This window comes from Benincasa hispida, chromosome 10 (genome assembly GCF_009727055.1).
Source record: "Benincasa hispida cultivar B227 chromosome 10, ASM972705v1, whole genome shotgun sequence".
NCBI lineage: Eukaryota > Viridiplantae > Streptophyta > Magnoliopsida > Cucurbitales > Cucurbitaceae > Benincasa > Benincasa hispida.
In genome coordinates this window covers 15,789,599-15,810,276 of record NC_052358.1, presented here as the reverse complement: position 1 = coordinate 15,810,276, position 20,678 = coordinate 15,789,599, and the positions used below count along the sequence as shown (strand labels likewise).

Here is a 20,678-nt window from a genome sequence, read left to right as displayed (position 1 = left end):
TGAAACTATCACAACCGTTAATATATGAATAGAAAACGTCAATGTCTATTTGTAAAAGCAACTCTAAATTTAAAAATAAAATAAAATAAGTTAATGTTGCTAGTATGGTGATAAATTTGTTTGAAGTTCTTTTTAAGTTCGAAAATAACCAACTTTAAAATAAATTATATCTATATTCTCAGTTTTCATATAGACCTTATTTTTATTTTGTTTTTTCAATTCTTACCTAGAAATTTCCAACCACCAAAATAAAAATCAAATTGTAAGTTAAAACATAAAATTAATAAAATCACACAAAATTTCAAAATTAAAATTTCTCCTGAAATAATAATGTATAACTTTGTTTAAATAGTTAAGTCATAAAATTCCAGGGTGCTTACTTTATTTTTTATTTTTTTTTGTTCTTATTATAATTCATATATACTTAACTGAAGTGTGTTGGTTTATTTTTGTTTTTATTTTTTTTTGAGATAAACAAATATCAAACCGTTAACAAAAAAAAAAAAAAAAAAAAAATAAGAAGGCATCGGAGAAGAGAAGAAAAAATAGAGAAATAAACTATTTCTGTTAATAACAGTAAAAATATTTTTTGAATTTTTTTCTAAGTTTTAAAGATATTTTTGAAACTTTCAAAATTTAGGATATATATATATATATATATTTAAAAAAACCTACCAATAAGAGTATTTTTAATAAGAACGTAAACCGTTAATTTTGTATAATTTAGACTTTAAAAAAATCTAAAAAACGTAGGGATTAACCTGTAATTTCACAAAAATAAAAAGAATCTCCGTATTTATTAAAATTTCAATTTTTTTCTCCACCACCTTTTTCGCTCGCACTTTCCATTCAGCCGTGTAAACAAGCAACGTCAAACTCGCCTCAGACGACAAACTCCATCAATCTTCTCTCTGTTCTGTCTATAACTTCCCTCATTAATTCTCTCTGCCTAATTCATTCTTCTTTCTTCCTTCTTCCTTCGATTCTTCCGCCGCCGCCGCCGCCGTCATCGTCGTCTCCGTAGTCAACCTTCTTTCCCACCAATCCAATCTCAAAATCATCCTCCATTTCTTCGCCAACAGGTCTCGATTCTCCCTTACCATTTTTCATTTTGGGGCTTCTCTTGCTTCTTCAAGTTTCTCGTTTCAACTACTGTAGATGATTCCGATTTTCTCGATTTTGCTTTGTGAATTGCTGAATTTGTTGTTATTGGATCAGGTTTGTTCGAAAATCTGCGGCGGAGACTGCCATGGCTCATAAAGTGGACCACGAGTATGACTATTTGTTCAAGATTGTTCTGATTGGGGATTCTGGCGTCGGAAAGTCCAACATTCTTTCTAGATTTACCAGAAATGAGTTCTGCCTGGAGTCCAAATCCACCATTGGTGTTGAGTTCTCAACCAGGACTCTCCAGGTAGAAAGCTTAATCGTTTGAACTCTCCGCGATTAAATTAGCATTTTCCAATATATTGACTGATCGTGTTAGCTGCCGTCTGTGATTATGAAGTTCATAAATCTAGGTTCCGATGATTTCGAAATTGTGGATTGCGCCTTGGTTTTTACTTTCGATCGTTAAAGTACAGTGGATTTATTGCATGTAGGGTTTGAGTAAAGCTTTGAAGTAGTTGCTGTATTGCTTGAGGCTACAGACGTTTAGGATTGAATGAATAGGGACAGGATTTATGGAAAATAAATAATTTGTTGCTGATCTAACAAGCAAACGATCTGGCTTTTTTAGGCATGTCTAACGAAAGACGCTCAATTATTCTAAAATATGGTTGTGAGTAGTTAAAGCAGTAGGAAATTGGCAGAGTCCTTTTCCCATATTTCTAGATTACACTTATTTCTTACCAAATTATAAAGCAACCTTGTATATTTATACTTTTGTAGTATTCCACTAGTTTTGCAAGTCAAATTTTGAGTGTTTTCACTAATGAAAAGTATTATAAAGGGTTGTCCTCTTTTAACTGATTTAAATGTTGTTAAAACCAAAAGTTTCTTATGAAAAGTTATGGTAGGCCACCAACATGAGATTGACGCTTTGAAGTCAGATGTTCAAATCCATGTACACAGAAAGAAAAAAGAAGAAAAGTTAGGGTATGCCAATCCTATTATGCCCAAACCAATAGATATTAGCCGTGGGATGGCTATTTTTCTTGTGAAAAGCTATTAATCAATGGAGCAAAGATTCTGAAATTTTTGAAGGAACGGGAGAAGAGAGATAGAGGTCTATAACTAAAATTATTCGATATTCCTATGTGTGGAATCATATACAAGAGATTATACACGGAAGACCAACGAGTTCACGGGTTGCCCTCATTGACGATATCACTGAATTGGGCAAAATATTATTCAGTCTGGAATCATTTTCCATTTCAGAGTTCTGTACTCTTAGTAGTTTAAGAACTTGAAGTGTTAGCCATCTCATTTTAATTAATATTATTGACATACAGGTAGAAGGAAAGACAGTCAAGGCACAGATCTGGGACACAGCAGGTCAGGAGCGATATCGTGCGATTACTAGTGCTTATTATAGAGGAGCTGTTGGTGCTCTCCTCGTCTATGATCTGACAAAGAGACAGACTTTTGAGAATGTTCAAAGGTGGCTTCGGGAGCTGAGAGATCATGCAGACTCTAACATTGTGATTGTGATGATTGGAAACAAATCTGACCTAAGTCATCTTAGATCTGTCTCAGAGGATGATGGGCAGACCATGGCAGAGAAAGAGGGTCTTTCATTTATCGAGACGTCAGCCTTGGATGCCACCAATATCGACAAGGCATTCCAAACCATCTTGACAGAGATCTACCATATCATCAGCAAAAAGGCATTGGCAGCCCAGGAAGCAGCTGCTAGCGTTGCCCATCCCGGTCAAGGAACGACCATCAACGTTTCCGATACTTCTGGTGACTCAAACAGACGGGGTTGCTGTTCTTCGTGAGCAGATACAGAGATAGAACTGATAGTTCGCATCAAAGGTTTCTCTTGTGCCTCTCTCTCCTTTCTTTTCATAATTGATCTGTTGTTTTTGATCTTCCTGGATTTGGAGAAACTAGGAAACCGTAGCATATTCATACTGGGCATGTAGAATGATTATCTTACTCGACCCCTCTTGATCCCCTGGTTTATCTCATTAGCAAGTGTTAGTTATTTTCAGCAACTTCCAAATTTCTTCCTTGATTCCTTTACTTACCCATTCATATAACAACAATTACTTAAGGAATTTGATTTGTATTTGTTCTCTATTTGCAACTCTGATTCAGAAATTCTTACACTTTTCAGCTAGCAATTAAACAGATATGATACAGTTGGAATTGGTAGTTGTGTTTGTCACTGACTGGCTTATTTTGTACTAAATAGAAATGAATTCTCTCTTTGACTCTGGATTCGTTTTAAAAAGTGGTGAATGGTGAACAATAAGAATCCCTCAATTTAGGGGGATCCTTATATCAAGAAGGAAACAGAACAGCCAAACATTGTCCTCCAAAATTTAGTTTAATTTAATTTATTATTTCTTACTTTGAACTTTGTATGTCTAATGAATTCATTAATTTTCTTAGACACAAACTTGAAATTAGAGAATTTGTTGCCAACAAGAATGCAACTCAACTGACATAATGTTCATACTATTAATCTCGTGGTTTGACGTTCGAATCCCTCACTCTACACTTTAATATAGAAACCTTTAAGAAGCCGTTTGTAGAGTTTTTTTTGTCCTTCTAAAACATAGGATTCTAGATTTTTGAGTTGAGGACATCTCCAGTTTACTTTTTTATCATTTTTTTCTTTATATATATTACTTTTTTTTTTTTTTTTTTTTTTTTTTTTTTTTTTTTTTTTTTTTTTTTTTTTGTTATATTGTAGTTCTTATAATTTTTAGGCAAAATATTCCATTTTAAATTAATATTTATTTTATAAAAAAATTTAAATTATGTTATATTATTTTGTTGAGAAAAATAACATATATGATTAATATAAATTGTATTAATTTAAAAAGAAATTTAAATAGATAAAAGTAATTATATTCTTATATTATATAAATTTATAACATCCTGAGTAAAAATCCTATCAAATAAATGTAGTTATCAAAATATTACTAGATATATACAAAAATATTCATATAAAATAAATATGGTAATATAAAAATGTTAGGCATCTATGATCTAATACATCTATAATTTCGAACATCTAAATATTTAAGTTATCTACCCTAAAAACAAACCGACCAAAATAACTATAAATATGACAATGTTTCAAAATTAGTAAATTATTAATTTAGTTAAAGACATCACAATCAATCATATTTTTCTTTTAATAATCTTCGTAGTAATTATTCAGGGCAACTACTTTTATAATAGTTTACATATATTATAATATAGTTTTAAATTAGAAAAAAAAAAAAACTTGCAAATTTTAAGATTAAATTAAAATTTTGATCTATGTGTGGTCTTGGAAAGAGTTAGATATTAAAAATCGAGAACAGATTGATGGAATCGAAATCGCAACCTCAAGTATTCAACGGAACTTACCAATTGAACCAAACAAACGTTATGAACGCTCAATATATATAGTTCCTCATCCTGCTTGGTTTTCAATTGGCATAGCCCGAAACCAACCAAAAATATTCAGTTTTTTTTTTAAAATTATATTTTTCAACCTGAAGCCGCTAAACCGACAGCCTTCAGCCCAAAACTAATGACTAATGAGTGATTTCGGTCAGTTCAAGCCATTTTTATTCGGTTTTTCGGGTTTCTCCTTACATTGCACCCATAAAACTTTCGTAAATAGATTTTATCAAATCATATGAACTATTTATGAGGTTTCATTAAATCGTATGGATTAAATTCTAATTTTTTCAAAATCAGATGGACTAGTTTATAAATTTTCAAAATTGTAGTAACTAAACTTTTAATTTTAGCGTGCATCAATTTAAACACTAAAGTTTAATAATTATAGCAATTTGAACCATGAACTTTCATAAGTGTATCTAAATAAAACATGATAGGGACTTTAAATTGATACAATTATGAAAATTCAGGGTTTAATTGATAGACTTATAAAAGTTTATGATTTAAATTGATACAATTATTAGATTGAGGTTTAAATCGATACAACCTCAAAGTTTAGGGGTATAAATTGATATTTGTCCTTCTATATCTTGTCAATTCAATTTTATTTCACATACTTTTAGATGTCCAACTTCAATGTCTATATTTTCAGTAAATCTTAAATTTAATCCATCATTTAAAAAAAAAAAAATTGGAGTACAAAGAGAGCAAGAAAATAAAAGTATGTGAATATGTTTATAAAGCTTATGATGAAAATGCTAATAGATAACCAAAAGTTTTTGAAAATATCAACATAAACTAGTAGTAACGATTAAATTTAAATTAATTGAAAGTAAATGAACTATAATTAGACATTTAAAAATATGGGTGAAGTCGATTTAGTTTTGTCAGTTTTGGGGCCAACCAAAAACCAAATCAAACCAATGATTTTACAAAGAAAGAGACCTAAACCAATGTCTAATAAAGAACAAAACCAATGGATTGATTTTTATTTGATTTGATTTTCGATTTTGGTATTTATTTTTTCCTTCCAAAATTTTATTTTATTTTGAATTGGTTATTTTTACTAATTTTAAATTAAAATTGGGTTCTATTTATTTTATATAGATTGAAATTTGATTGCTTTTTATGGGCACTTCTTTAAATAAAAAAATATATAAGCACAATAATAATCATTATTATTTTTTTTAAACAACAAATATATACGCACCATAATAATTATGATGTTAAAAGATAAGTAATGTTAGAGTTTAATTTTAAGGGTATATATATACTCTCAATTTGGTTCAATTTTGATTGGTTTTTTAAAATAAACAATCGATCTCAACTAATATTTTTTTGTTTTCTCCAAATACAAACTAAGAGGTCCAATCTTATACTAAAAAATCGAACCCCATTGGACCGGTTTGGATTGTTTTTTTTTTCTTTTCAAATTTTCGTTGCACTCATACTGAGACTAGAATTGAACAACTCTAAAAGTATAGGACTAAAATAATATTTTAACCTAATTACTTCCGACAACTATTTTTATAATATTCTAGCTACATGATATAATTTAATTAGGAACCAAAAAGACAAAAAATTGCAAATTTATAAAGAATAAAGATTTTTTAAAAAAAGAATGGCCATCAGAATTTAGCAGGCAGAAAGTAAGAAAATGAAGGGAAGGATAAAAATTGTCTGAGCCCGGGTTCGAACCGGGGACCTCTAGTGTGTGAGACTAGCGTGATAACCAACTACACCACCCAGACCTTCTTGAGTAGCACCTTTCTCATTTATAACATTACAAATAATTTACAATTTTAAAGAATTGAATCTAGACTTGAGAATCAAGAGAACATTTTCTTCTTCATTTCTCGCAATTTGCCATGGACGCTCACCACGCATCTTTAGGTCGACGAACGGTAAGAACTTTTTGCCCGTTCGCATTCTTCCACACCATAGTGCCCTCAATGTATTTGTGAATTAACACATATACGTTTAATTTCGTATTTATTTCGGTAGCTGGAAGAGATTCGGCAAAAGAGAGCGGCGGAGAGATTGAGCAAAGTTTCTTCCGGACCGGATCTGAGTACAGCCTCCAAATCAAATGGTTTGTTATTGTTTATTCGTGTGAAATTACTATTGAGATTATTGGTTGTGGATGTAACTTGGTTTTATTGGAACAGAAGCTTCTGGTATTAGAAAATCAGAGAGCGGAAGTCGATTCTCAGAGGTAGGTTTATTAACTTTTGTAATATTAACTTTCTCTGCCATGTTCTTGTATCCTGAAATTTGATATTAATTCTTAAGTTTCGTTTTGAATAGTTTCTTATATCTTTTTACTAGGGCCCATGTTTTGATAAAATTCAAATATAGTTAGGAAAATGTGGCATGAATGTAATGGAACTTACTGGACTAATAGCCAATTGTTGTAATTGCCAATTTGCTAAACAATTTCATTCAATAGCGAATTTATTTAATAAACGGGACCTTGTAGAATTCCTTTTTTCCCCCCTTTTAATTGAGATCGGTCGGTTCCTATATGCAGATCGATGTGGGTAGTTTAGTATCTCAGATACAGGATTTGCAGAAGAAGAATGCGGAATTAGAAGAAGAAAAGAATGTCATAAGCTCGAAGGTTTTTTCTGTTTAATATTTTCCCAATTATGCAGAATATGCCATTGAAAGCATCGTGCATTGATAATTTATTTGAATTTTGTAATTATTACTTTGTTTCAGCTTCAGTCCAAGGAGGCTGAGAATGGCATGCTTCAAAAGCAATTGAATGAATTGGTAATTAATGTTCTTCCTGACTGAATTTTCTCTGTTCCTTTGGGTAGGTCGTAAGAGTTGTTCATTTTCAATACTATATCTTCTGGCTAGATATATCTCCCTTGTATGACTCGTCTTGTAATATATTTGATGCATTTCTAGTGTAAAACAAGTAATTACATGACTCCAATTTCTGTGTTGAAATGAAATTTATTATTTGGAAGTACGTAAGGTTTTGCTATTTATTAACCTGCACTTAAATCCCATTTCCCTCCTAATTTGATGGTAGAAGAGATTTTCTCAACTTATGCATCATTTTACTGAAATTTCTCAACATGCAATCTTTGCTTGTTCAATTAATCTTTGAGTAGGTGTTCTGTAAATTTAATTGAATATTTCAATCTGATTACAACATTACCTAAAATTTGTAGGAAACGAACACTGTACCTTCTTTAAGGAAAGCTCTCAAAGATGTAGCCATGGAGAAAGACGCAGCAGTTGTTGCCCGGGTATATGCAGTCTAGATATTATTTAATTTTTTTTCCCATTTCCCTTTATTTTGTTCCTCCTAACCATTACTGATGGTGCGATATATAAATATAGGAGGATCTGTTGGCTCAGCTCCGCACTTTAAGGAAACAATTGAAGGAAGCAGAGGAGGAACAATATCGAGTATGTTTAGTTTCAAACCACTCAGTAAAGTAATTTTTTGGTATTAAAAATATTTTTTCTGCATTAGGCGGAGGAAGATGCTGCAGCCTTGAGAGCCGAATTAAACTCAATACAACAACAAGCAATGAATGGCTCTTTCGCCGGAACCACACCAACTGCTAATCCATTTGATCAGATGCACAATTTAGAAAAGGAAATATCTAAACTAAATTCTGAGTTGCAGGTATGGCTGTTGTGGACAAACTTCTGTCGTTTTCTTGTCAGCGTGTTGGTTATTACTTGTTAGTGCCTTACGTTAGTTGGTGGTGTAACAGAACATGTCAATCTTGAGGCAGCAGGATCTACAAAAATTATCAGAGGAGCAATCCCGTATTTCATCCCTCATTTCTGAAAAGCAGGAACTTGAAGAAAAGCTTGCAAGTACATCCAGAAAGGCCTCAGGTACAGAGATTGTCATGCCAATACCTTTGAAGCCTGATAAATTCTTCCAGCTTCAAGAGTGCATCTGCTTAACATCTGGCAATAATTTCAGATCTATAAAAGTACCCCTTTTTGTGTGTGTTTTTCTACAGAAATCTCAGAGAAGGCAGTGGAGAAGGCATTTTCAGCTGTAAGTGATTTTTTGTTGGAACTTTTTTTATAAAGAAAATTGCAAAAGATTTTTTTTCGATAACTGCATTGTTGAGATATCTCATTGTTGTTTCTTGAAGTTCTAATGTTGATTATTCATTATTTCCCCTCATTATGACATTACTATGCTATTTGCAGGAAGATAAGAACAAGCTTGAGAAGCAGTTGCATGACATGGCTGTTGTGATCGAGAGGTTGGAGAATAGTAGACAGAAGCTTCTGATGGAAGTAAAGTCTTTTCCCTTTTCTCCTCATTTTATCACTCCAAAGGATTTATGAAATTTGCCCCTAAATGAGAGCCTTTTCTCATGTTTTGGCAGATTGATTCACAATCTTCTGAAATAGAGAGGCTTTTTGAGGAAAACTCTACTCTATCCAACTCTTACCATGAGGCTGTGGGCATAGGAGCACACTGGGAGAATCAGGTATTTATAATTGTCAACTCTACATGATTGTTTGCGGCCTTTACAAAGTCTACAAAGAGCTTTGGAAAGATTTTCCCCAACTTCCCCCCCCCACCCCCAAATTTCATTGCTATAATAGAATTTCTCTGTTTTTCAAAATGAATGGTACCTGGTGCTTGGGTTTGGAGACTAGAACCGGTTGGAACTTTGGCATATGTAACTTGTTTTCCAGAACACTTCTTATCTTTGCCCCTTTTTTAAATTGCTTATACTTGAGGTGCAGTATGTTTGCTTTAGTTAGTGATCTAATCAGTGTTGCTCTGTAGACGCCATTTTAAATTACTGCTGATTGGAGTTTTTGTAGGTGAAAGATTGTCTAAAGCAAAATGAAGCACTTCGCAGAGTTCTAGACGAGTTGAGAACAGAACAAGCGAACAGTCTGCCATTGTCATATAGAGATGGGGCAGTTGAGACCCAGACTCCTCCATTAACAGCTGAACTTCTCTCCCTCAAGGTTAGTCTCTTGCTGAGGGTGCATTTCTCTGCCTTTTGCACTTATATGATGATGTCTCAACGAAGTCGGAAGTCCTTTCAGGAAGTTGAATATTTAGCCGTATGTTAGTTAAGTTATTACTGACCATGTCGGACTTGTTATTTCTTCTATAGAAACTTTCAGCTGTAATCAGTTACCTTGGTTTCTTTGTTCATACTTTAGGATGGTCATCTAAGTATTCATTATACTAACAATTTGATCTTCCTATTATTTCTTTGTGAAGGGCCAACTTGCAAAAGAACAGAGCAGAGCAGAGTCACTATCAGCAGAAGTATTGGAGCTGTCAAGGCGACTCCAGCAGGCTACACAAGCATATAATGGGCTCACACGCCAGTAAGATCTTCTCTCTTTCATACAGATAACAGTTGATTAATTTTATTTCGAGGACTTTTTCCTGAATTCTTGCTTGTTATGTTGTAGCTATAAGCCGGTGCTGCGGAACATCGAAAGCAACCTTATTAAAGTGAAGCAAGATGGATCTGTTGTAGTACGCTGAATACAACATATGTCCTAGGAAATTTGCATGGAAACGCTTTGGTTAAAAAACGTGTCTGAAGTTGAACATGCATAGCGTGGAAGAGGTTCGATGTAAGATTTATCATATGTCACATAGTTGCATTTTGTGAGAAAAATTATACGTACACCAACAGGCCCCTTTTGGGAGTGTTTTCTGTAGCTTTTTGGTAGATTCCAAACCAAAGCTATAGTACAATCATATTCATTTTGTTATTGAATTGAACAGATCATTCTTTTAATGTTTTACACGTTCTATTCCATGGAATTTGTTCCTTTTATCTAATTGAATCTTTAAGATCAAGTAAATGAATCATAGATTGATTGGATAGAGGAAATCAACTTTACCATTCGATCAGTTGTGGATCGAATTATTGTAGAAAATGACAAGCCCAATTGAATGCTTTACATGTCGTTTTCGTTAATCTAATCTTATCGGTAGACAAATCTATTGCTTATTCATTAATTTCTCTTTTAAAACTACATTGTCTAAGTTTTAACCATGGATTAGAAACTGTTGGAGAAAATTCAATCAGAGTGTAAACTCATCCTGTTTTGGACAAATCATCAAACTTCGTCTCTAGTTCTCAATCATCAAAATATTTGGACAAGTCAGAAAAGTTATTCTCAGCTATTATTTTGTCTTTTGAGCTTAGCTGGATTGCACCAATTGGGAAAATTTCCCCTACAATCAGCTTTTGAGTAAAAGAGGGGGAAAGAAAAGGGAGAAGACAGCAACAGAAAAAAGTTGATAGTATGGTTTGAAATCTCTCCCTGTTTTGATATTTATTGATACTTGCTAACAAAGCTATCTACAGGTTGGCAAAAGAAACTCTTATTATAATTATAGATTTAATGAGGAAGACATAAGCAGGGAAGAAAGCTCAACAATGGAGTCCTCAAAGATTTGTTTCTGTATTCCTCGCCATAAAAGTGGCCACAAAGCTGATGGAGGATCGGAGAAATCTTCCAAATCTAAGCCTTCTCGCCGCAAATCTCGCCGAGGCACAAAAGGAGGTAAGCATTCCTCTAGTAGTGATAGTAGTGGAAATGGAAACACAGGTGATGCAAATGCTGACAGCACCATGGCTGTGGCTGCCGTTGCTGTCACAGCAGCGGCCACAGCAGTGGCCATGGATGCCTTTGACGATGACGATGGTAGCACCCATGCCCACGGTGGTGAGGGGGGTGGTGGAGATTAGAAAATTGGATGATCGGACCGTTTATCTATTTTTTTCCTTTTCTCATTGCATCTGTTTGGTGGTCCCTTCTGCTGGTTCTTTGCTGAATTTTGGTTGATGTGTGGGAGTTCTATCTTTGTTTGAATTAAATTATATGATTATAATCATCTGGGTCTTAGTTCCTTCTGCAATATATATATAGAGAGAGAGAACTTTGTAACATCTTGTAATGGTGGCTGTTTTCAACCGTCTTGTTCTTAAACTTTGGTTTGAACTTTCTTTTTAGCTCATTGGTTCACAAGGAATTCAAGTTTAAAGACACGTTCTTAAGTTGATTTTTGTTTGAGTTAATAAGAAGGAATGCCAAGGATATTTGGATTTATGCTCTACGTTGAAATTGAAAATCTCCTTTTCAATTAAAGAGCTCGAACCTTGAGGTGATTTTAAGACCAGAAATTCTTGATATCTCTCGGATCCTGATCTTGGAGCGAGGGTGAGTGCCCCTGGGTATAAGGGAGCAAAGTTCCGACTCCTAGGTTATGAAAAAATTCTAAGAGATCTGGTTTTATTATTGGTTCAATTTTTCCATTAGACTGGACGACTATCATCGTACTATTTTTTAGGTAGAGCAAGCTAAGTACTTTTTAAACAAAAGAAAACCGATAAGTTAGAGATGAATTGTGCAATTTCAAACCGTAATGGTAACGGTAATACTAAATGTGACCAATTTCATAATTCCAAGTAAACGCGATTTGATTGCATTTAATGATTTAGGCTCATTACAATTAATTCATTAATGAAATTTCATTACGATTACACTGGTTTTCTTGATCTTTGGTAAATGTACCCTTAATCTAAATTAAAAGTAATCCTACAATCATTTAATCTAAAGCATTTGAGAATCAATTCTTTAATGCAAAAAGCCACAAATATTAACCAAAGAAATCTCACATCAAAAGATGCCATAAAGCAAAAACAATATTTAATTCATTTTTGAATAATTTGCTTCTCAATTGCCAAAAACAATTGTGAACGTCACAATCACACAAGAAGCTCACATATTCTTTGCAGGATCTTGTAAAACCAAGTAACCAACCCTCATAAAAACAGATACATATATAGATTACAATTTAAATACACAAAATAAAATAAGATCTTCAAAGAGTTCAATCAGCCATAGAAAGTCAGAGAAACAATATTCTTCCTAATCATCATCAACATATATGGTTTCTTGCTTAAAGAGACCACCAAAAACTTTCCTTACCTCTGCTTTTGTCTCCTCTTTGGCTGCTGCTTTAGGCTTTGAGTTTTCTTTCTGCTTCAGAGCAAAAGAAGGCTTTGAATTGGTCTTTTGTGTTTGTCTTACCGATGCTTTCTTCGGTGGCAATGCTCGAGCTTTGGCTTGTCCTCTCACTGTGGCTATTTGAGCATTTGATTCCTCAGATGCTTTTGGTAGTTGAAAAGCTAGTTTCTCCCATGGCTGTGCCGAGCCAAAGCCCTTCGCTTTGTTGAAAAAGTCGTTCACTAAATTGGCTCCATTGTCAGCCTTTTCTGGGGCCTCTTCTTTGGCTGGTCGAGGTTCCTTTTCTGAAAGCTTTTTGAGCTTTTGGGATTGTTCTGAACTGAAATCCTTGGCTTTGTTCAAGAAGGAATTAAAGAAAGCGATTTGATCTGATTCTTGCTTTTGGGATTCTTCTGTAAGAGAAGAAGAAGAAGAAGGAGAAGCTTGGGCGGCTACCTTTTCTGAGAGTCTTTTGGCTTTAGCAGCTTCCACTTCCTGTTTCTTTGCGGCTTCTGCTTCTTCACGAGCTTTTTCAGCTGTTCTTATGGCTTCTTCCTCTGCTTTTGCCTTGGCTTGTGCTTCTGCATAAGCTTGTCTTCTACCATCCGTGGGAATGGCACTGATATAAATTTATACCAAAGCAGTTAATCTTCCAATCATAATGCTTCATGAAACTATGCAAGAACCTTCAGTACGTTTTCGGTTTGAAAAGGAAGTAAATTCATTTTACTTAAACAATTTCAAATTTTCAGGTTCAAAATACCTTACCTTTCACACCTATGTACAATAGTGTTACAATCAGTATTGTTGAGCTTTAGAAATAATAAATTTGGTTAAATTATAATAAATACCCTCAATTTTTCCCTTTGTTTAAAAAATCTCTCATACTCTTTCTAAAGTTGACGTCAGACAACTTTTCAACATTACCTTGATCTAAAAATCTCTTAGATCTTGGATGAAAAATGAGACATAAAATGTATGTGTCAGTGATCAAATCCCTATTTCCATCCTAGATCACTATCATATCATTCCAAGCGTCAATTTTCATCTGACATTCTAATGGATTTTTTATCTAAAGGTAGTTTTTGAAATCATTGTGAAAGATGAAGGTGATATTACAACTTTTGAAATAGGTATTATTTGAAACAATCAGCAAAGTTTAGAAGTATTTTTTTGTGTAAGAGCAATATTTGGGTGCAATTTAATTTACATTAATTTTTGTGCATCCCATTTAATGGCAAAGAAAAAAAAAATATTTAAAAATATAATTTTTGAAAAAAAGAGAGAAAATTTCGTCATGCAGAAACTTGTAATTGCAAGGATGCACCAAATATCTTTCTTTTCGTAATTTAGCCAATAAATTAATAAACTTGAGACACACAAGGAAAGAGAAAATAAATAATAAAGATTCCAAACAAAGAAATAAAAATCTTATTAGATTTTAACTGTGTGATATATTTAATTTGGAAGATAGTAGGTGATCTGTATAAACAATTAAATCAAAGGGGGAAAACTTACCTGAAAAGTTGATCTACTGAGCTTGAGGGTGCAGATGGACTAGAATACACTTCCACAACCTTAAGAATTAAGTTGTGAAATGCCCGATCAATAGTTTGAATAATTGCAGAAAAATAGTCGAATAGCTAAAAGCTTAAGAGTTGTGAAAGTTTTTTGGGCATAATCGTCGGTGTAATAAAAAAAATGCAGGTCACCTTGTTCTCGGCCACCGCCGTGTTCGAGAAAACGCCGGCCACCAACGATGCTATCTGTGACTTTGCCACCTGATAACAACGTTGAGTCAAGATCAGCATACCGTCATAATAAACATGATTCTTCTCGAAGAAATTAGAGAAATGGAAAAAACTATCAACATTATTTGATAACTATGGCATACATTACATTACTTTGTAGTCGTTTGAACTAACGCTTCCTTCAGCTCCGACGACAACATTATAGGCCCGCTCAGGCGCAAAGTCTTCGACCAAATTCGTCTTGATGAAAGTATAACCGACGTCAGTTTCGGCTATTTTCTGCAAGAGCTCCACCACGGACAACGGCTGAGATCGGGAGAAAAGATTGTTGAAGAATGAAGAAAGGCCGTCAAGTACATTGTAGGTGGAGGAGCTTGATGCATTGCCGTCGTAGACAATTGCTACATGGCTTACTCCGGCGAGCTGCGCTGCCTGAATTACTTGCAAAGCGTCCGATGTGGTAACTTCGGAGGTTGGACCATTTTCTCCTGCGCCAATAGTGACAACCACTTTACTGGCGTTTCCGATCGCCTTGGCAATCGCTTCCGCGTCTTGAAAGGAGGATTCAACGGCGTTTAGCCGCTTTGATTCTTCATTCGATATGACCTTCAGTGTTCGACAGATAAAATGCACAATGTTATTCGTCAAAAACGAATTACCGAACCGGATGCGAGAGTAGAATCATCAATTCATGATAGAAAACAAGGAATCCTTATAACTTCAGATACAGAATTCGTTCTGACCTTGCAACAACTAGATTCAAGAGTAGAGTTGTTATCAATTCATAAAGCAACGGAATCCTCACACCTCCATTCTCAGATACAAAATTCATTCTGACCAAATACTTAACGACTAGATTCAAGAATAAAAGTATCAATACAGAAAACAACCAAATACTCATATCTTCCGTTCTCAGATGTAAAATCCATACTAAAACTAACCTTATACTTGGCAGCAAGACGAGCCAATTCTTGCGCAGCACCAAGCTCCGGCACACCAGCACGAACACTGAAACCTTCTCGCAACAGCGTCTGCGCTAACCGAATGCCAGCCTGACCAGTAGCACCAGCGACAAACACCGTGTTAGAATCCTTACGCCTCGCGTTCCCGAACGACAAACCCGACGAAGGCTCGCCAACGACTGGAATCAGAGACTTCACATCCGGTACCTTTCCAAAAGCGAAACGAAACGGATTCGAATTAGCGGAATCTTCAGCCGGAGCGTCATCGGACGACGGCGATTCATTGCTCGATTTCCCCAAGCGAAACGAAGAGAATGTTCCAGAACTTTTGGCGTAGACGGCGAACTGTCTCCGGTGGCTCTTGAAGCTTCGCCGGGCGTTTGGGGCGGTGGTTAAGATAAATGAATTGGAGTTTATGATCGCCGCCATTGGAACAAAGAATGTATAGAGAAGAAACGGCGTCGGTGGTCAGTTTCTGATCTCCGTTCGGGTTCAGGTTTTTCTGATATCCATGGCTCGGAATTTGATTGGACTCGTAAACAAACAGTCCCCACATCCTGAAAAATCCGCAGCCAAACGCCATCCAATTTTCTGAGATTATTTGGAAATATTATCCAAAGAAATAAAAACTAAGCAAATAAAATAATGCCACGTGTATTACTTTATCCACTGAATAAAACTGAAAGAACACCAGAAGCTGCAAGATTGACCTTGTTTATTGAGATTGGGAAATAAAAAACAAAATATTATTTTTGCTTATCCATTGCCATCCACTCCAATCCAACCCTCTTGTTATTTATCTCACCTAAATAAATGAATGAATCAAATAAAATGGAAAAAAAACAATTATGACCTTTAAGGGAAATTGCAAAAATGATCATGAAATATTGATGGCGATTGTAAATTATAAAAATTGCACCATTAAATTTTTACTGACATTCAAATTTGACCCTCAAACTTATAACAGTAGAAATTGGATCCTTAAATAGTGAAATTGGATCCTCAACTTATACAATCATTATAATTTCTGCAATTATGTAAATTCAATGATTCAGTTTTAACACTTGTATAAATTTGATAGTTCAATTTTTAGTTGGAAAGTTTGAGGGTATTCTTGGAACTATAACTATAATTTAGGGTAGTTTTTGTGTTGCAATTTGCCCTAACTTTTTTTCCTTCTTCTTTTAAACTAGATTGGGAGTCTTCTCATCTTTATAACGTGAGATATTGTGTTATATATATAGTGCAAGATCGATTTGTGGTCATTAGATAATTCTCATCGTCCAATGCTAGTTTTTTATCATTAGATTTTTTACATTATTCAAGGTCAAATTGGGTATCCATCGATAACAAAATCATCTGAAATCAAATGGCATAAGTGTATCATAAAATAGATAGAATATCTTCTGGTTAAGAAAATTTGTTATTCCTCTATTAAAAAAAATAGTAAGTTTGCGAGTCCTATTTTATATATTTGATTTCTTCTATCTTGCCAATGTTTTTAACCTTCATTTGTTTAGGATTTTTCATGGTGAACCAATATGATCATCTCCTTTTTTCTTCTTAGTCTATTTTAATTGTGAACTTACTCTAGTCAATCACAATTCTTCACAACATTCTCAACATGCATTCGAGATGATGCATCTTTAGGTTCACCATTGTTGAGTCGAACTGAATACTTATGTTGAGTTTTATGGATTCTGATACAATATTAGAAATACTTGAAAAGTTACCTCTAAAAAATAATTGAAAACGAGAGGAGAATTCATGTATCTTATAATGATCGTGAGATGTTTTCATCTTTACACATTGAGGATCTTCAACAACATATATGTTTTTTTTAGTATGGTACAGGTGAAAGGTAAGATTTGAACCTCCAATCTCTAAATAAACAAATACATGGCATTTATTATTGAGTTATATTCATTTGAAACTTTTTTTCAAGGTGACAAAAAAAAAAAGATAAAAATTAAGTTGACAATTTTATTTGTAAATATTTGATTTGATGACCATATTTATTAGTTAAATTACTGTTATTTAAAGATTTGGGACTACAGATATTATGTCTGTGGATTTTGATTTTAGGGCTATATTAGGATTTACAGAGGTTGAAATTGTCTTGGTGCTAGGTTTATAATTTCTTCAGCTACTTGACTATGGGGTTGGAGATTTTTTTTTTTTTTTTTTTTTGTCGTATTTGAACATTTTTTTTTTTGTAAGCCATTGATTTTATTTTATATTTATCATTTTTCAGGATATATGGACAGAGGGATCAAACCTCTAATATTAAGGTTGATAATACAAGTTTATGCTCAGTTAATTTATATTCATGTTGGGCGCTATTAATTTTGTTATTTGATTGGTTTCTTTTCTTAGTGATTTGTAAATATTTTTTTTAACATAATTTTCTTATTTAAATAAGGTTGAAATGCTACTTCGGTCCTTGCATTTTTAGATTTGGTTCATTTTAGTTTATATGTACTTTCAAAATGTTCATTTTGGTCCTACACTTTCAACTTTGATTCATTTGGTCCTTGTACTGTCAACTTTGAGCATGTTGGTCCTTGTTCTTGTCCTTTTAAAAAGTGATCATTTTGCGTCTTCACATTATTTTGATAAAGAAGAGAAGGGAGGCCCTTGCGGAAGCCTGCCCACCCTTCTCTATTTTGAGAGATCCGGATCTCTCATATTTAGGATTCATGGCTTCTCGAAATCACAACATATTACTAGGAACAAGAAGAGGATCAGTAGTCTCTATTGTTGCAGGTTCGTCTCCTTCCGCTGAGACAACTTTTTTTTTTTTAACCGCGACACAAAATTATATAGAAGCTGGAATAACTCAAAAAGATAGTGGAGCCTAGCCTTTGAGAGCATATATTGTCTTTGTAGAGTAACTATGCAAGCATAGCTCAATTGACATACAAGTATGCGTGATCATAAGGTCTATCTTTCGAATCTTCCTATCCACTATTGTACTAAAAAAAATGAATATTTTGAAAGTACAATGACCAAAATGAACTAAGATAAAATTAGTCTATATTAAATATATTATTAAATTTAAATTTTAAATATAATTCTATAAACAAAGTTTAAAAGTTAATTTGATGAAGATATAAACTAACTATTTTTTTATTATGGAAAAATATGTGGGAGAATGTTTCTAACTAATGAATTAATGATTGAATTGTGTTTTGGGTATACCTCGATTTAAACCTAATAGATTTGAATTTCCCTATTCCATATGTTATTCAACTTTAAAAAAGAAGAAAAAGAAAGTATTTCCAATTACCCACTCCCATTAAATGATATGATCTTATTTTAAGGATAGAATGCTAAAATCCAATTACCAAAATTTGAAAATATCACTCTATTTTTACTATATTAAGTTCAATTTTTTTTTCTTTTACCAATCTGATTAATACTGAGTGTAATTACAAATAATTTAGAAAAATAGAGATGAAGAAGTTCCTTATAAATAAAAATATCACTTAACTAAGGTGTCCTTCCAGTACTTAAGAAATTATTCGAGAGAATATTCAACAATAGATATATTAAAGATCATAGTATTAATGGATCATATATTTTGTTTAGTCTATTTTAAACATATTCTAATTGCTTAAAATAATATGATCCATCTCACATATACTGATTTACACATCAAAGTGTTTGATAGGGTACTATATCAAGTATCGATGGACTAAAATTTGACACTAGGTCTCTCGTAGATGAGAAACTTTATTTGTATTTGTGTGCATTCTTCTAGTTTTAGATATATAGTTTCATCCTCCCATTACATTCAACAACATAAATTGAGTTAGATTTCAATATATCAATATTGGAAAATGTGTTAAAAATAAATGTGATGAAATATTTTAATATGATAAGTGAAAAAATATTAAATTTATACATGAAATCCTTCCCCTTTTTTTGTTATTTTCATACAATAATAATGTCTTAAAAACATTTTAGAAAATAGTATATGAAAAGACAATGGTGCATGATAATGTTCTCTCTGTCTCATACCATCTTTAAAATCCTTATATACTTATTTGCTTAAATCAATATATATTAACATCCCAATTAATAATAGTTTTTTTTAGATTTCGAAATAAATTAAAAATTACCTTTTTTAAAAGAAAAAAGAAAATAAAATTATAGTGAATATATTGGTCGATCATTGAAAGAAAAATAAATAAATTAACAAGTGGAGTATTTTTTTTTATTAAGAGAAAAAATATAAACCATTTAGTCAATGTTCAAAAAATACTTTAACATATTACAAACGAAAAATAAGTTTGTCTATTAAAGTGGCAAGTTGCATTTCTATTTTAGAATTTAACTGCATATAGACATGACATTTGAAACTTTCACCTCTTAATTATTCAAATGAAGATAATTTTAAGATGAGTGGTTTTATATAAAAATGTACATAGAAGAGGTATAAAATTCTTTCTAGTATGTGTTATTTTTAATTTAATTAACTTTTTTTAAAAAATAATTTAATAAACTTAAATCACTACTATGGAAAAAGTTTAATTAAATAGTTAAATTTCTTACTATTTTTTTAATTATATGATTAGTTCCACATGGATAATTTAAATTTGAAGATAAATTATTCAAATTTTCTAATAGATGAAAATGATTACCTATCAAATTATTCATATATATAATCTAAATATAAATGTTCAATTCAAACATATTCATTATTTTTTTAATATTAATTCAAACATATACATTATTTTGACTCTTAAACAACAAAATTTGAAATTTTCAATATGATATTTATATAATAATTATAACATGACGTTAAATTATTATAATAAATTAAAGAAGAGACTAACAAGAAGGGAACAAGAGCTATGCAAAGGGAACAAGGAGGTATGCAAGGATGGAGATGGGTAATGCATTCCACATCCTTGTCCTTATTTAGTCTATAAAAAAAAATTTCTCCATTTCCTGCTTAAGCAAAGAATCCCGCCTGTTAGGACAGGTCCCATAGGAAAAAGAGATTTTACGCATAAATATGCCACAATTACTTTGACCCCGTTTTGTAATTATTTTGTTTTTTGTTTTTGTTTTTACAAATTAAGTCTATGCCTCTAAGTTTCTTATAATGGTTTGCATGTTTCTTAAGTATGGCGGTCGAATTCTTAGCTAAACTCCAAAAACAAAAACAACTTTTTAAAAGATATTTGTTTTAGTTTTCAAATTTTGGTTTGATTTTTTAAACCATGAAATAGTGTTTGTAGACTTAATTTTCAAAAAAAAAAATAAACAACTAAATTATTACCGAACGGGACTTGCTAATCTCTTTCTCTTTTTTTTTTTTTGCAGTAATCTTTCTGTTATTACTCAAGTGCACTTATAGCCGGGTGGTATACCTATAGCTAGATGTGTGTGCAATTTT

The 20,678-nt window shown here is 32.7% G+C and overlaps 3 protein-coding genes and 1 non-coding gene across 4 annotated transcripts; 2 read left to right on the top strand and 2 right to left on the bottom strand.

Moving 5' to 3' along the window:
- The first annotated feature begins 835 nt into the window (after positions 1–835).
- Positions 836–3,253, top strand: LOC120088237 (ras-related protein Rab11C). Its single transcript, XM_039045390.1, has 3 exons — positions 836–1,082; positions 1,219–1,414; positions 2,454–3,253. The coding sequence occupies exons 2-3, from the start codon at positions 1,250–1,252 to the stop codon at positions 2,940–2,942; spliced, it is 654 nt and encodes a 217-aa protein (XP_038901318.1). The 5' UTR covers positions 836–1,082; positions 1,219–1,249; the 3' UTR covers positions 2,943–3,253.
- Positions 3,254–6,246: 2,993 nt separating this feature from the next.
- On the bottom strand, positions 6,247–6,320 carry TRNAV-CAC. The gene has a single exon. It is a non-coding gene; the product is annotated as a tRNA-Val (tRNA).
- A 47-nt stretch (positions 6,321–6,367) lies between these two features.
- LOC120088236 (tropomyosin, muscle) lies at positions 6,368–10,376 on the top strand. The gene is made up of 15 exons (XM_039045389.1): positions 6,368–6,473; positions 6,574–6,661; positions 6,738–6,784; positions 7,100–7,189; positions 7,291–7,344; positions 7,755–7,832; positions 7,927–7,995; positions 8,063–8,218; positions 8,310–8,436; positions 8,568–8,605; positions 8,764–8,853; positions 8,946–9,050; positions 9,394–9,543; positions 9,806–9,915; positions 10,003–10,376. Exons 1-15 carry the CDS (start codon positions 6,438–6,440, stop codon positions 10,076–10,078), a joined length of 1,314 nt encoding a protein of 437 aa, XP_038901317.1. The 5' UTR covers positions 6,368–6,437; the 3' UTR covers positions 10,079–10,376.
- Positions 10,377–12,257: 1,881 nt separating this feature from the next.
- Positions 12,258–15,840, bottom strand: LOC120088235 (protein PLASTID TRANSCRIPTIONALLY ACTIVE 16, chloroplastic). The gene is made up of 5 exons (XM_039045388.1): positions 15,251–15,840; positions 14,463–14,915; positions 14,271–14,339; positions 14,077–14,135; positions 12,258–13,177 (listed from the first exon to the last, which is right to left on the bottom strand). Exons 1-5 carry the CDS (start codon positions 15,698–15,700, stop codon positions 12,481–12,483), a joined length of 1,728 nt encoding a protein of 575 aa, XP_038901316.1. The 5' UTR covers positions 15,701–15,840; the 3' UTR covers positions 12,258–12,480.
- Between the last annotated feature and the right edge of the window lie 4,838 nt (positions 15,841–20,678).

Excerpts from the sequence above, each read along its gene's own strand:
- LOC120088237 (XM_039045390.1), top strand. The coding sequence starts at position 1,250 with ATGGCTCATAAAGTGGACCACGAGTATGACTATTTGTTCAAGATTGTT. Across the intron at positions 1,415-2,453 it reads TCTCAACCAGGACTCTCCAG|GTAGAAGGAAAGACAGTCAA; the intron begins GTAGAAAGCTTA and ends ATTGACATACAG.
- LOC120088236 (XM_039045389.1), top strand. The coding sequence starts at position 6,438 with ATGGACGCTCACCACGCATCTTTAGGTCGACGAACG. Across the intron at positions 6,785-7,099 it reads GCGGAAGTCGATTCTCAGAG|ATCGATGTGGGTAGTTTAGT; the intron begins GTAGGTTTATTA and ends TCCTATATGCAG. Across the intron at positions 7,345-7,754 it reads AAAAGCAATTGAATGAATTG|GAAACGAACACTGTACCTTC; the intron begins GTAATTAATGTT and ends TAAAATTTGTAG.
- LOC120088235 (XM_039045388.1), bottom strand. The coding sequence starts at position 15,700 with ATGGCGGCGATCATAAACTCCAATTCATTTATCTTAACCACCGCCCCA. Across the intron at positions 14,340-14,462 it reads TTAGTTCAAACGACTACAAA|GTGGCAAAGTCACAGATAGC; the intron begins GTAATGTAATGT and ends CGTTGTTATCAG. Across the intron at positions 14,136-14,270 it reads CGGCGGTGGCCGAGAACAAG|GTTGTGGAAGTGTATTCTAG; the intron begins GTGACCTGCATT and ends TTAATTCTTAAG.